At 38.5% G+C, this 13,362-nt stretch overlaps 1 protein-coding gene across 5 annotated transcripts in view; it reads left to right on the plus strand.

Annotated features, from left to right (window-relative positions):
- The window catches only part of KHDRBS2 (KH RNA binding domain containing, signal transduction associated 2), a 365,680-nt gene that overhangs the window by 295,744 nt on the left and 56,574 nt on the right, over positions 1-13,362 (plus strand). For all 5 annotated transcript variants that reach the window (XM_061347850.1, XM_061347847.1, XM_061347845.1 and 2 more), the window contains one exon: positions 3,275-3,357. In XM_061347850.1, the coding sequence (XP_061203834.1) occupies positions 3,275-3,357 (83 nt within the window). The remainder of the gene's footprint in view (positions 1-3,274; positions 3,358-13,362) is intronic.

Genomic DNA, 13,362 nt, shown 5'->3' on the forward strand with positions numbered 1-13,362 from the left:
GACACCAGAACTGTACACAGTTCATTCCAGTAGGATTTTTCTTCTGAGTGGTGGCAGCTACCATGTGTAAAAAGTCTCCTCACAGAGGAAAAGTCTTCCCAGGCAATCAGCACCAACCCCTTGGGTAGCCTTGAAAATTAAACCTCATCTGTAACTTCAAAGGTTCAGAGGAACCTGTTTTTCCTCAGGTCCTGCCTGTCTGTGCTCTTATTGACCTCTTCAAAGAGCTGTGAAGATTTAGGGAAGTGCTTTCCTCCCTTTCACTGAAACCAGGTGGCTTGACCCTATCAACTTTGTATACAGGTGTTCTAATAGTCTGATGAGAGTGGACATGGATTCTTCAGGGGTAGACATTGATCAGATCACACCCAAAGTCACTTTACCTGAGATTTCTGCTTGAAAAGCACAGACTTCAATTAAAAGGAATTACAGCTTAAAGGGTGGATGGTCTGTTAAACACATACATGTGAATATTTCTGGTGAAATAAATGAAATTATAAAAATTACAGAAGAAAAAAGTCACATTCAAAACACTGACAGCGTGGGTAATCAATCCTTTTTCCTTCTGTGAAGTGGTGATATAGCACTAGTAACTTAGATTGTCTAAGAGGACAGCTCTGTTCCTATCACCATACATATACAGAGTGTTTATCAGTTTAATATGGTTGGTTGGTTTGGCTTTAGTAAGAGAACTAACAGACCTAGAGAGTGCATGGAGGAGTCTAACTCTATTGCTCATTAAAAGATTGCAATGCATTTGGAGAAGGCATCCTGGGTTATGGTCTCAGGATTTATACAGAACTGCTCTTGGGAGCACTCTCCTCACCACACACAGAGTGTAGAATATGTGAATTTGAACGTCCTCAAATTTGTAGCTTCCGGATCTCAACAGGATCTACGTGAGACCTGAGTATTTCATCTCTCAAAATGTGCGTGGAAGAAGTACTTTCAGACATTAAAGTTGTAGGTTCTGTGGAGCTGAAGGTTAAAGAGAAGTTTGAGGCACTTCAAGGATGTGAAAGGAGCTGTTTTGGATCTCAATTCTAGATGCCTAAAGGCTTCTTTGGGACAAGGGGGTCAAAAAAAAAAAGCTAGTATGTGCTTTGCAGAAATAGTTCACCTGTAGTATTAGAAGATAATTCTGATGCAGGCGAACACAAATAAGAGAACATAATCTAGAAAATATTTTTTCTTTATTACAGATACATTATGCTTTTTTTACTGTTTTCCAACCATTCGACTTGAACCATTTGCACTGTATTGACCCGCTCTGAGCCTTCAGGGAGGCTGTTACAATCTGTAACATGAACCCACAGAAATGTCAGATACTAACAAGTGTTCTCTGCCCTGCTGGTGCTGAACGTTAATCCACCTCAGGCATCAAGAAACTGAGAAAACTAATTCATAATTGTTGCCCTTCCTGTTCTCTCATGTGGTGGGTAAGCATGCTGAAATGTCTTTCCTCTAGCTATTCAGCTTCGTACAGGAATTTGCATCACCCTCATCTTCACGATAGCAGGATCCCACCCAGTAGCATACTGATCAATGTGGCTAACATCTATCTCCTGTGGTTCATTGTTTCTCTTATCCTGTCCCCAGAAGCAAGATTGTGTATTTAGCTGTATGATGTTAAATATGTCGCTGTAGTCTGCAGGGATAGGTGTTTAACTGTACTTTTTTCTGTGTTTATATTAATGAAGGCAAGTCAAACTGATGAGCTTCCACCTAAAAATGGAAGATGAGGTTTTTTGTACACTTCAAATTCTGGGAAAGGCCATTCCCCAAAACAGGACTCTCCCTCTTCAAGAAAAGCTTTCCCTTGCTGCAAGCTGATATGAATGCCTAAGTAGTCACCATCCAATGTCCTGTCCTTCTTTTAGGCCATGCAGCACCCCTCAGGGGTGAAAACTCCCACCTGGAATCCACACCCACCCTCACTGCTGGGTGGGAGACCACAGGGAGAAGTATATTTAATGTGCTTGACCTGATGAGACATAACTGGATATATCCTCATTTTATGTTTTACTTAAATCAGGTGTACCAGTGAAGTTTAGTTCAATACCATTACAGAGTTTAATTACCAGAAATAATGAATTAACAAAGTGATTCTGTACTTTGTGTGGTTATGATACTGTACCAGAGTAACTGTTATTGGACTGCTGTTATTTTGGAGCTGCCTCATGCTGTCCCTTCTAGCTCAAGCTAGCAAAACTTTACATAACTTGCAAGTAAAAAAAAATCCAAATTGCATTCTGGTGTAATTAATATTGAGTCAAAGATTTTTAAGCCCACTATTTCCTTTGGCACTTCCTATAATAGGAAATTTTTATTGTGACTACAAAATGTTTGGTTTCTATTTAACTAAGAAAACTGGCTCCCAAAATTTAGAACGAAAAAACTGTTTCCATGCATCATTTTTTGCCTACTCTGTTCTATGAAAAGAGCATATCAAAAGTCATCTACTGGATTACATACCTTTTTTATTTTCTGGTTCCTGAGCACTCCTTGGTTCAGAGGCAGCTACAATGGATCATAATTGCCCACTGCACCCTCAGTAGAAGATGCAGGCATTAGATGAGCTGAACTACCTTCTGAAGTTACTTGTGTTTCTCTAGCTTAGGCAGACAGAAGGTCTGAGCCCTTCAGTTAGGAACCGTAAGTAAGATGGGAGAAATCTGCATTAAAGTCTTCATTAACTTGTCACAGAAAAACATGCCTTTAAAGAGAATGGGATGCTCAATGAAGGAAAAAGTGCTTACTGTAACTTATTTATAAAAAACCATAACCCATTGCTTCCTTCGCAAACATGCACAGATTTTTTTTCTCACAGGTTGGGGGAGTGTTAAATACACTGAATATTATGATCCTATAACAATAATATTCTTAATAATGTTGTATAGTCAATATATTTTTCCTGCCATTTTTGCATTTCATTTATAGGTATTTATGAAACTGCTTATATGACAAATAAGAAATCATTGTTTCTATTATAATTCATCAGTATTCTACATAGATCCCACCGAGGCGCTGTGGTTTGGACACCACAGTTTATCAATAAATAAGCCAAGTTCTTAAGTGAATAATGGATTTTTTTTTTTACCCTTGCAATTACATGTTGTTTTTCACAAATCACAATTCTCATCAGTAGGCTGCATGTTTTACATAATATGGGGCAAACATAGTATGTATATATTGACACAAATTACTTCTACAAACTGATAATATGCTTTGATTTATCTCTCTTCTAAGCTGTGGCGTTCTGTTTTTCCCTTAGGGGTATGATGATGGATATGGAGGTGACTATGATGAACCAAGCTATGAGGCATATGATAACAGTTATGCTACCCCAACACAAAGGTAAGTATTTGTACTTATACGTGAATTTTTCAAAGTACATTTTCTTTCCTCAGCATTTCATGTAAATTTCCAGTTTTATTTTCCACACTAAATTCTATAAAATCTCAGTACTTTAAAAATCTGTCAAAAGTAATAATGGCAGTCAGTTCATATGCGTAATTATTCAGATGAAGCAAAAATACAAATAGCTATGCTTTTAAATTTGTACACGTAAAGTGTATTTTTTCTAAAGCAGGCCATTACATCATTTCCTGATTTGATGTCATTCTGAACTTCTTTGTGCAATTTTTTTGCTTTCGCTAGTATGAATTTGTCAAGGCCATCTAATATTTATGGCTTTTACAATGTTTTGGGCAAAGCCAGAAGGAAATAAAAAAACCCAAATAGTTATGATGGTAAATACATGCCAGCAGTTGTCATTCACCATCAAGGCAAACTATAGAAGGGAACTGCATGACTAAAGTTAAGGCTGAGAGTACCTGTTTTCAGCCAGTTACTTTCTCAGCAGTTCTCAGGATTGATAAGTTTGGAAATTTATGCCCTTATTCTGTGTGATAACAGGGAAAATTGCATTCATATCTCTTGTGATTTGTGTCACTAAAATGAGGCAACAAAAATGATTGTGTTTTATCTACTCGTACAGCACACACTCATACATTAATTCGACAGTTGTTCCATGTTTATGAATATGGATTGACATCTCTTTCACAGTTAAACTGAAAGATAAAAGGGTGCTTCAGCCAATTATTCAGAAAATGCTCTTATGGGTTGCTAAGAGTACATGTAAGGTTGTGGAGGGGCAAATGAAATTTTAACAAGGCACAGATTTTAAGTGAGTTAGTGTGACTCTCAAAGGGCAAGGAAGCAATGTATAAATGGAGGGTTCTGCACTTCAAAGACCAGAAGACCTTAGCTTGTTTTTTGTTTAACCATCTTCTCTGTTGAATGCTGTACTGATGAAAATGCCTGTCAGAGTTATAATCAGCTCCTGAACTGCTGTAGTGAGTGGTACTTGAGAAAAAAAAAAAAAAAAAGTTCATAAGTATTTTTAAAACCAGTGAAGTATATTTAAAACTATTTGTCACACCTAAATCTGAACCCTATCAAGTGTACTCTAACAACACTTTTAAGTAATTATACATTACTAGCTGCACCCACCATGACATTGTGTAGGTAGGTATTCCTGTTGTCAAATGTACTACAACTTTTTTGAAAAGAATTCATCTCCTCTTTTGCTACACTCATGAATTGTCACAGGAGATATTTCCTGCAGTGTAAAAATAATAATTAGTTGGAAATCTCTTTCTATGACATTGCTTTATATCATCTGAATTAACCTGTAATTTCTTTGCAAGTTGATGTCCCAGGCAACTGAATGACAAATATATCAAGTTTGAGTGTACTGTAATCCAGCCAGAACTGGCAGTGATAATCTGACTCAAAAAACAAAACTTAGTCACATAATTTTGTGAATTAAACAGATGTTAAGTTCAGTAATCAGATATATTTTCTACTGATATCCACAATATCTAATCTTTTTAAAATCCGCAACTAAAAGATTCCTTTTTGTAATATATGGCACAACACAGTCATCCATGTTGAGTGATGCTGAATGCCGCAAGTAGACTATTGATTTCGAAGAGGGCACTTTTGGAACAATGCACTTCTCATTTCAAAGATTTAAAGAACAAGTGGACCATTAGATATTCAATTTGGATTTCTGTTCCTTATATTGCCTCCCTACTGAGCCAAAATAATACAAAAAATGAAATTGCATGACCAAATTATTTGGCTTACCAAGAAGGTGCATACATCTAGATCATCTCAGATCTTGGTTATTAGTATACTCCAGTCATATGAGTAAGACGTAGCATGTGCACACCCAACAAAGATGGTTAGTATTTCTTCAGAGTACTTACTCATCTTACCCAGTGTGTTATTTACAGGGAAAAAAAAAGTAACAAAAACTTGCATACTATGTGCTCAGTGAGAAAAATATCATTACTGCCCTCTGCAGGGATTGACTGAAATTCTAAAGCAGATGAGAAAAAATTGTAGTTAGTGGCTCAACACAGAGCGCCAAGATTTCAGGTCACATGAAGAGCAGAGTTTCCACTTTGCTTTTCATGGCTTGTAAAGGAATAACTTTGGAAATCGTTAGAGAAGTTAAACTACTGTCTGACTGTTTCACCATCCATGTTGAGCAAACCTTGCTTTCTTCATTGCTTCAAATAGAAAACCGTTGGGGTGAGGGCACAGACGGGATGGGATGGGATGGGATGGGATGGGATGGGATGGGATGGGATGGGATGGGATGGGATGGGATGGGATGGGATGGAATGTCATAGAATGTCATGGATAGCCTGAATGCAAGCTGAATTCAAGGCACTTTGGAGCAGAGCACATAGTAAATTGTGCCTTGTTCTCCTACTCACCCAATGGATAGAGTGAAGATAGCGTTTGGGCAGCCTGGCACCACTACCTCTGTTTACCTATACCTTAGTCTTCCAGGCATAATATCACATTTCCTCATTAGAGGCTTTCTGCCCATATATATTTATTTTCAGGGCCCTAAGTCCTTCATTGTCCAAGAAGTCTGGTTTAAACTTTCTTATTATTTAGTCTTTGCCAACAGTAGAGAAAGTACGCATGCTATTGTCACACACCCCTGTGCTAAAACATAAGATTATGGTTTAGTAGAAGTAGCACCAAAACTACCAAGCCCCAAGACCATCCAGGTGAAAGTAGAGACAAATGCTGTACTTTCATGCACAGTTATCTAAAGATTTGTGCTAAAAGTCAGGGACAGTGTTGCAGGCCCATAAATACATTTTGTATAAGTCCTTCTCTAATAGGCTCTGCCACTGCCATCCTTGCAAACAGACAGCTCTGTCTTTCATGGCAGCAGTATGATTTTTAGGCTGAAAATAGGGGCATGGAGTCATTTGCAGAAGAGACCATGACAGAGTCTTGCAATCAGACTGGAACAAAACCCACAAGTCTGCATGGCTGAATGAACTCAGAGACACCTCAAGAGCCCTTTGGAATGTACACAATAATCAACCTGAAGAAAGAGAACATCAGGACCCTCGCTATGGTAAGTGCCACCTGTACATTATTATGTTTGGGGAGACTTAGGAAGGAGAAAATTATGAGCTATGACAAATACATTCTATATTGGTGATATCCGTCTTGCTTTAACTAACAGAAGTTGTATCCTGAAGCCACCTTTTTTCTTCCTCATCTTCATATCCCAGAGCATAGGGTAGAACCTGAAGACAAAGATTTAAATAGATAACTGTCTAGCCTTCCCAACTGCGTCTATAACCATTTTTCACAAGATTCCATGAAAAAATGCAGGGTTAGCAAGGACATTAAAAATTTTAGAAATTTGCTTATTTTAGAAATTCGTTGATTTTAGAAATTTCTTCATACTGATGTCAAAATACAGTTTTTAAAGTACTTGAGTAAAAGCTTTGCCCAGTGCCAAAGAGAGCAAGGAAACACCATTTTAGTAGGTGAGGGAAGACATCAGATCTGACATACTTCCCATGGGCAATGTTGCACTGCACATATCTCAATGAAAACTCTTTTTCCTCTCCCTTCCTCTCCCTTCCATACAGTGCAGTGATGGCTTTCAGTGATAAGCACATCTGCCAGCCCAGACACACCAAGAGATACTTAGCAGTTGTAAAGTTTATATACTACTCTCTGGGCACTTGGAAATCAGGCAGAGAACACTCAAAGTGCCAGCTAGATTTACCTCCTGAAACTCTAGTCTGACAGCTTTGTTTAAAAATATAGATCCTAGAAATTATATTCAGAAGTAAAAATCCCCTTCTGAACTTGATTGCCATCTCTGTTCCCCACCATTCCTGTTCCCAGTTGTGAATGGTGAGGTGCAGAAGGGAGGTGAGGGAAAGAATTCACCTGATGTTTTTGAGCAGCAGCATCACATCTCAACAAACCAGTTATATCTTCTTACATTTTCCACTTCCTTTTTTTCCACTTGGTACTTAAAAACTTGTGAGAAGTATATTCTGGTTGATTAACAGAATTGTCATTAAACAAAATTACTATTACTGCACAGTTGTTTATCTAGACTCAGCCCTCACCTGTGGGCTATTCTATCAGATGCTGTCCAATTTCCATTGCTAAGGTAGATGTCATTCCTGTGCTGGCCTATAAGGGTTTGCTACTTGTCCATTTTTTTTTATGATCCTTAGCAGTTCAAGCACACTGATACTCTTAATAGCTTCTTACCTTCAAACCATGCTGGAATGTGTGGTAGCACTCATTCTTCCTTTCCATTCCCACTCAGATGTTCATTTCAAGAAATAGATATGTTTTTTACAGGGCAACAAGCAAGTTCATAAAACTCAAAAATGGTAGAAATAATTGATTTCCAACTCACTGTAACACAGAAGATGTAGGAGAATCCTATTAGTTTTCCAAATATAATACACTTTTTTATTTTCTTAGCAGGAACTTCTAAGTCCTTTAAACCACCACCACTGTGCAGGATTCATGGACACTTGGAGAACAGTAGATCACCAGAAGAAAAAGATGAAAAGTTTTGTGAGAGAATCTGCAAGATCTGTCTCTTTGATTACTCAGACGTTGGTAGGGGATTAGACTCTACCACATGCAAACTGTGGACAAACTCCTCAGTCAAGACCAACAGAATAATTTTGTGGAAGTGATTCAGTTGCTGGTGAATCAGCTGAAAATCATGATGGCCAGCAGAGCCATCTTTAGCTCTGCTGTCACATCTGTAGTCATCTCCACTGACTTCTGTGTCTCTGCCAGCACCAGCAGTTTCATTTCAAAGGTACTGTGTCTCACATCCAAGAGATACTAAGGAAATCTGGGGTTGACTCCCCTGTCACAGGACAAACCAGGAAGAGTATGTTCTGTTTAATCCACACATGCATAACCTGTCCAACCATATGTAGTATAAACAATGGTGCCCAACAGGGAAAAGCAAAAGAAAGTCAATGATTGTTAAGGCTTAAAATTTAGGTTTGATATAATTTCCTTGTTTCAGACTACCTGGCAGAAACAGTTCTGGTTTTTGTGAACAGGTAGTTGGTATATTGACAACAGGTTTCAGGGCTCTGGTTGGTTTACTTGTTCTGAGTCTGGCTTTTGTTAAAAACATGGTTCAGCTGCAAAATGAGTTGCTGAGTGGGTGCTTACTAAAGAAAGGAAAGTCTGTGACTCCCATCATAGGCTGGAAATAGACTTGCAAGCATCAGAAAACCTGTAACATACTGACAAGATGAATAAATAATTCAGTGATAAAAGATAGATGAAAATAGTGCAAAATATTACTGTTACATATGCCGTCCCGCAACAACAGAGGCCTTCTCATTACATGTTGTCATCTATGCCGTGACTGCAAGGTGACATAGGTAAAGGGCATTTCTCTTGCCTGCCTGGATTCAGCCTCACTAATGACAGTAATCCAGTTTTACTGTCCTGAAACAATTCTTGGCAAGATATTTACTCTTAATCTTACAAACATTTTATGTAATGCTATAAGCAACAGTCCTCTGGACACACATTCTGTGCTGATATTCTGATTGCTTTAGGACGACTTCTTTCTAGTTTGTCAAACACACTGCAAACCCACCCTGCATCTGCTAAGCAAACAAACTTCTGTTTCTAATGCAGAAATATATATCATGTCATCTCTTCCTCTTTAAGTAGTTAGTGGTAGTACAGAACCTAAATGTCATTAATATGCCTGAAATGAAGTTTTTAAATGATCTGAAGACTTACACACATTGTGCTAAGTGACTGCCAAAATGAAATTATCTTGCAGGAGTGAAGAAGAGAGAAAGGAAAGATGCAGTATCAGAGAATTTCAAGTTGACTGGCATGGCTTTCATCTAACTGGATTATCTTTAATTCAAAAGATACAATTACCTGTGGTTTATACCTACAGTATCAGAGAATTTCAAGTTGACTGGCATGGCTTTCATCTAATTGGATTATCTTTAATTCAAAAGATACAATTACCTGTGGTTTATACCTATAGCTATGCTGTCATTTGCAAAGTCGCATTGGGCTCCTGTTTCTCCATGCTAGGAACAAAAATATAATGAGAAAAACAAGTTTCAGGGCATATATGCTGCCTATGTTCACTTTTTTGCTATGACAGATAGTTACCATGACCATATCAATGTAGCAGTATTTCAGTAACAATATGTTCATAGCAGCACCCATCAATTCAACCTGTAACAGGCTCTCAAATTCTGATTCACATTCTTGTAATGACTCAGCCCATTAAAAATTTCAAGTGCATATTCAACCATTGAGAATGAATGTACAGCAAGTTACTGCCTTCTAAATAACCTTTTTTTCCCCTGGTTATTCTTGTTTATTCTTAAGTTCATGCTGCCCACTGTACAGCTTGTGTTTACGGCTCCTTTTTCTGCAGTGTGGGTTCCTAGTACAGAGCATTTAGAAATCATTTATTTCTAATCTGATACACAGGAATATAACATGGACAACAGTTCAGCACATGTCACTTATGTGGCTGTGGTGGGTTGACCCTGGCTGGACACCAAGTGTCCACCAAAGCCACTTTATCACTGCTCTCCTCAGCTGAACAGGGGAGAGAAAATACAATGAAAGGCTCATGGGTTGACATAAGGACAGGGAGAGATCACTCAACAATTATTGTCATGGGCAAAACAGACTTAACTTGGGGAAATTAATTTATTACCAATCAAATCAGAGTAGGATAATAAGAAATAAAACCAAACCTTAAAAACACTTTCCCTCAACCCTCCCTTCTTCCCAGGCTTCTTTACTCCTGATTTTTCTCTGCCTCTTCCCCCTGTCCCAGCAGTGCAGAAATGGGGGTTGTGGTCAGTTCATCACGTGTTGTCTCTGCCACTCCTTCCTGCTCACACTCTTCCCCACTAACTTTTCTAACCCAAGTCTTTCCCATGGGGTTCCTGCTCCAGTGTGGGTCCCCCACGGGGTCACAGGTCCTGCCAGCAAACCTGCTTTGCTGGCTTCCCACAGGGTCACAGCCTCCTTTGAGCATCCCCCTGCTCTGGTGTGGGGTCCTCCATGGGCTGCAGGGGACAGCCTGCCTCATCATGGTCTGCACCATGGGCTGCAGGGGAATCTCTCCTCTGGCACCTGGAGCACCTCCTGCCCATCCCTCTGCATTGACTTTGGTGTCTGCAAAACTTTTCACATATTCTCATTCCTCTCTTCTGGCTGCAATTGCTATTGCCAGGGGGGCTTTCCCCCTTCTTAAACATGTTTTCCCAGAGACGATACCACCATCACTGATGGGCTCAACCTTCACCAGAGCAGGTCCATCTTGGAGCTGACTGGCATTGGCTCTATTGGGCATGGGGGGTTCTTCTTGTAGCTTCCCACAGAAGCTACCCCCTGTACCCCTTCTGCTACCAAAATCTTGTCACACAAACCCAGTATACTGGATTATGGTATAATCATTTCAGTGCAGAGACGTGCTGCAAAATGATTTAGGAATAAAGCAAAGAATGTTTTATCCAGTTTAATCTCCAGGCATTATTTACATCAGCAGCCTATATTTGCCTGAGCTACAGTTCATCTTGGTTACCCTTGTGTGACCTCCAGATACCAAGACCTTGCATATACACCTGTTTCCAAAGATGCGTTCTTCACAGGGCTGTTAGAAAAGTAACATTTTCAGACTAACACACTTATGAAGACAGCAGTATAAAGTTCTTTCTGGTTCTTTGATGGACCCTACCTAGGGGACAGTTCTCTCCAAGCTCCTTTTGGATTCAGCAAAAAGTCATGGCCCTGTGTTTCAGTAACAGGCAATTAGTCTAATATAGACATTATTATGTCTATATTAGAAGGGAGTGAAGTATGGTAACACCGGGCTAGGGTGCTTGGTGGTCTCCGTCACTATAGCTTTTAAAACCACATTAGACAAATTTCAGTAAAGATTCATATAAAATTATTTTGTGTGCTTACACATAGAGGATCTAGGTGACATCTTAAGTCCCTTCTAGCTCTATTTTCTGTTACCTTTTCCCTTTTTTTGTTCATGCATGACTAGGTTTACTTCAGGATAAGAACACAGCATAATCTAATTGGACTAAGGAAGCTGTTTCGTTACAAATAAAAAGACAGTAATCCCATTGTCAAACTCCATTTTGATTCATGGGATCTTTATGACCAACAGAAATCCTTCTATGAACAATTAAAGTAAACCTTATATTTCGTGGACTAAAAAAATAAATGTATTCTTATTGGAATAGGATACTGATTTTCGAAAGTTTTTATTCTGTGTTAAATAATTCTAGTCCATTCCAGGATGATCTCATAATAAAGATGCTAGATCTTTATTTTTCATGTATAGCATTTTCATCTACATACACAAATAAACACAAACAACTATAACACATCTCATAGTACAATACAATGCAGCACTGGATGAACTTTCTGGTTTGGAGTGTCTCCTTGTGCTGAAAAGGGGGAAATTTCATTAGTGAAAAAAAAACACCAACATAGATGCAAAATTATCAAGAGACTGAGGAGTTTCAAGTGTTGATGTAGCCTTGTTACAACAGCTCCAGAGTACATACAATAATAGTGCAAATTACAGTAAAAAATCTGTTTTGTAAGTCTTCTCACTGACATATGTAGTCATGAGAAAAGTAAATAAGTCTTCCAAGACTATGCAATAATGAACTCTTATAAAACCTGATGCTGTGGATGTAGGGGACAGAAAGTAGCAGCATTCTATTGCTCATAGCTTTTACTGATGTGATAATTGTTTAGGAGCCCCCCAGTTTAGAGCCAGCCTTTGTCTTCGTAAGTAATGTAACAGCATTAATTCATTAGCATCACTGTAAAGTCTAGAAATCCAAGTAGCTAATCAGCATTTTACTACACTGTCGTTGTACAACTGAAAAGCTTATCCGTTGTTCAAAGGTCAAAATTCCTCAAAAGCTTCTACCTATGTGACAGAAATTACTCTTATAGTCCATCACGTGCAGAACCTTTTTTGATAAATTTTTTGAAGAGTAACTTCATTTGAAGACTTCTGAAAAATATAATTAGAGCAGCTAATTAAGAAAACCACTGCCGGTAGCAAATGACTGCTGTACAGCAGGTATGTTCTGGTGTTCTGGTCCCTGTTTCTGGATTCAAGTCTTCAAATGACAGCTATTAGTTTCCTTACCTGCTGATAGACATTTGAGAAGAGGGAAGAAGCCTGCCAGACTTCTGGTAAGTCTTCCAGTGTCTCTAGTGTATTTGTACTTACCACTTGTAGTATAGTTTGGTATTCCCTGAGGTGTCCAGATATCTATCCTCACTCCACTTGAATCCCCAGCTATAATGCTGGGGGGGGGGTCCAAGGAAAAGATGTCAAAAATGCTCAGTAATAGTAAGTTCATTGTATATTGAATTGAATACCAAGGAACAAGGTATTCAATATTTCTGAACAGTCTTAAAGACAGACATATTCTCTTGCTTAATGTCTTGCTGAGGAGCTTTAGTACACAGCATTTCTCAGATTCACGTGTTCTGGTGCATTCAGAAGGAAAACATTGAGAGAGGTCAGTAATCTTGAATGTGGAGTAAGTGGAATAAATTATTAAAGTAGTGATCAGATACCCTTATTTAATCAGTCAGTCCCACTGGTTTTGACTACTTGCTTTGTAGTTTCTTCAGACTAGTTGTGGAAAGAATTATCCATAGTTCAATGAAGCTGTATTATATCCATAGTTCTATTTCGTCCTTAGTTTCAGATCATGGCTAGACAGGACTGTGAATTTATTTAGTAGATTTTCACATGATTAAATCTTTTGGTGATACAATCAGAGATTTACTCATTTTTCTCACTATCAAAATATTACTATATAGTAAAATATATAGACATATAAATACAATCCAAGCTGCAACAGGTATAGTGGTTGCACTGGTTCCTAGTAAAAGGGATACTCATTTTTATTTTCCTTACGATGCATTCTCTCACTT

This window comes from Neopsephotus bourkii, unplaced genomic scaffold (genome assembly GCF_033783945.1).
Source record: "Neopsephotus bourkii isolate Nb327-2 ecotype Australia unplaced genomic scaffold, CSIRO-AGI_Nbou_v1 NB_330, whole genome shotgun sequence".
In the NCBI taxonomy this organism is placed as follows: Eukaryota; Metazoa; Chordata; class Aves; order Psittaciformes; family Psittacidae; genus Neopsephotus; species Neopsephotus bourkii.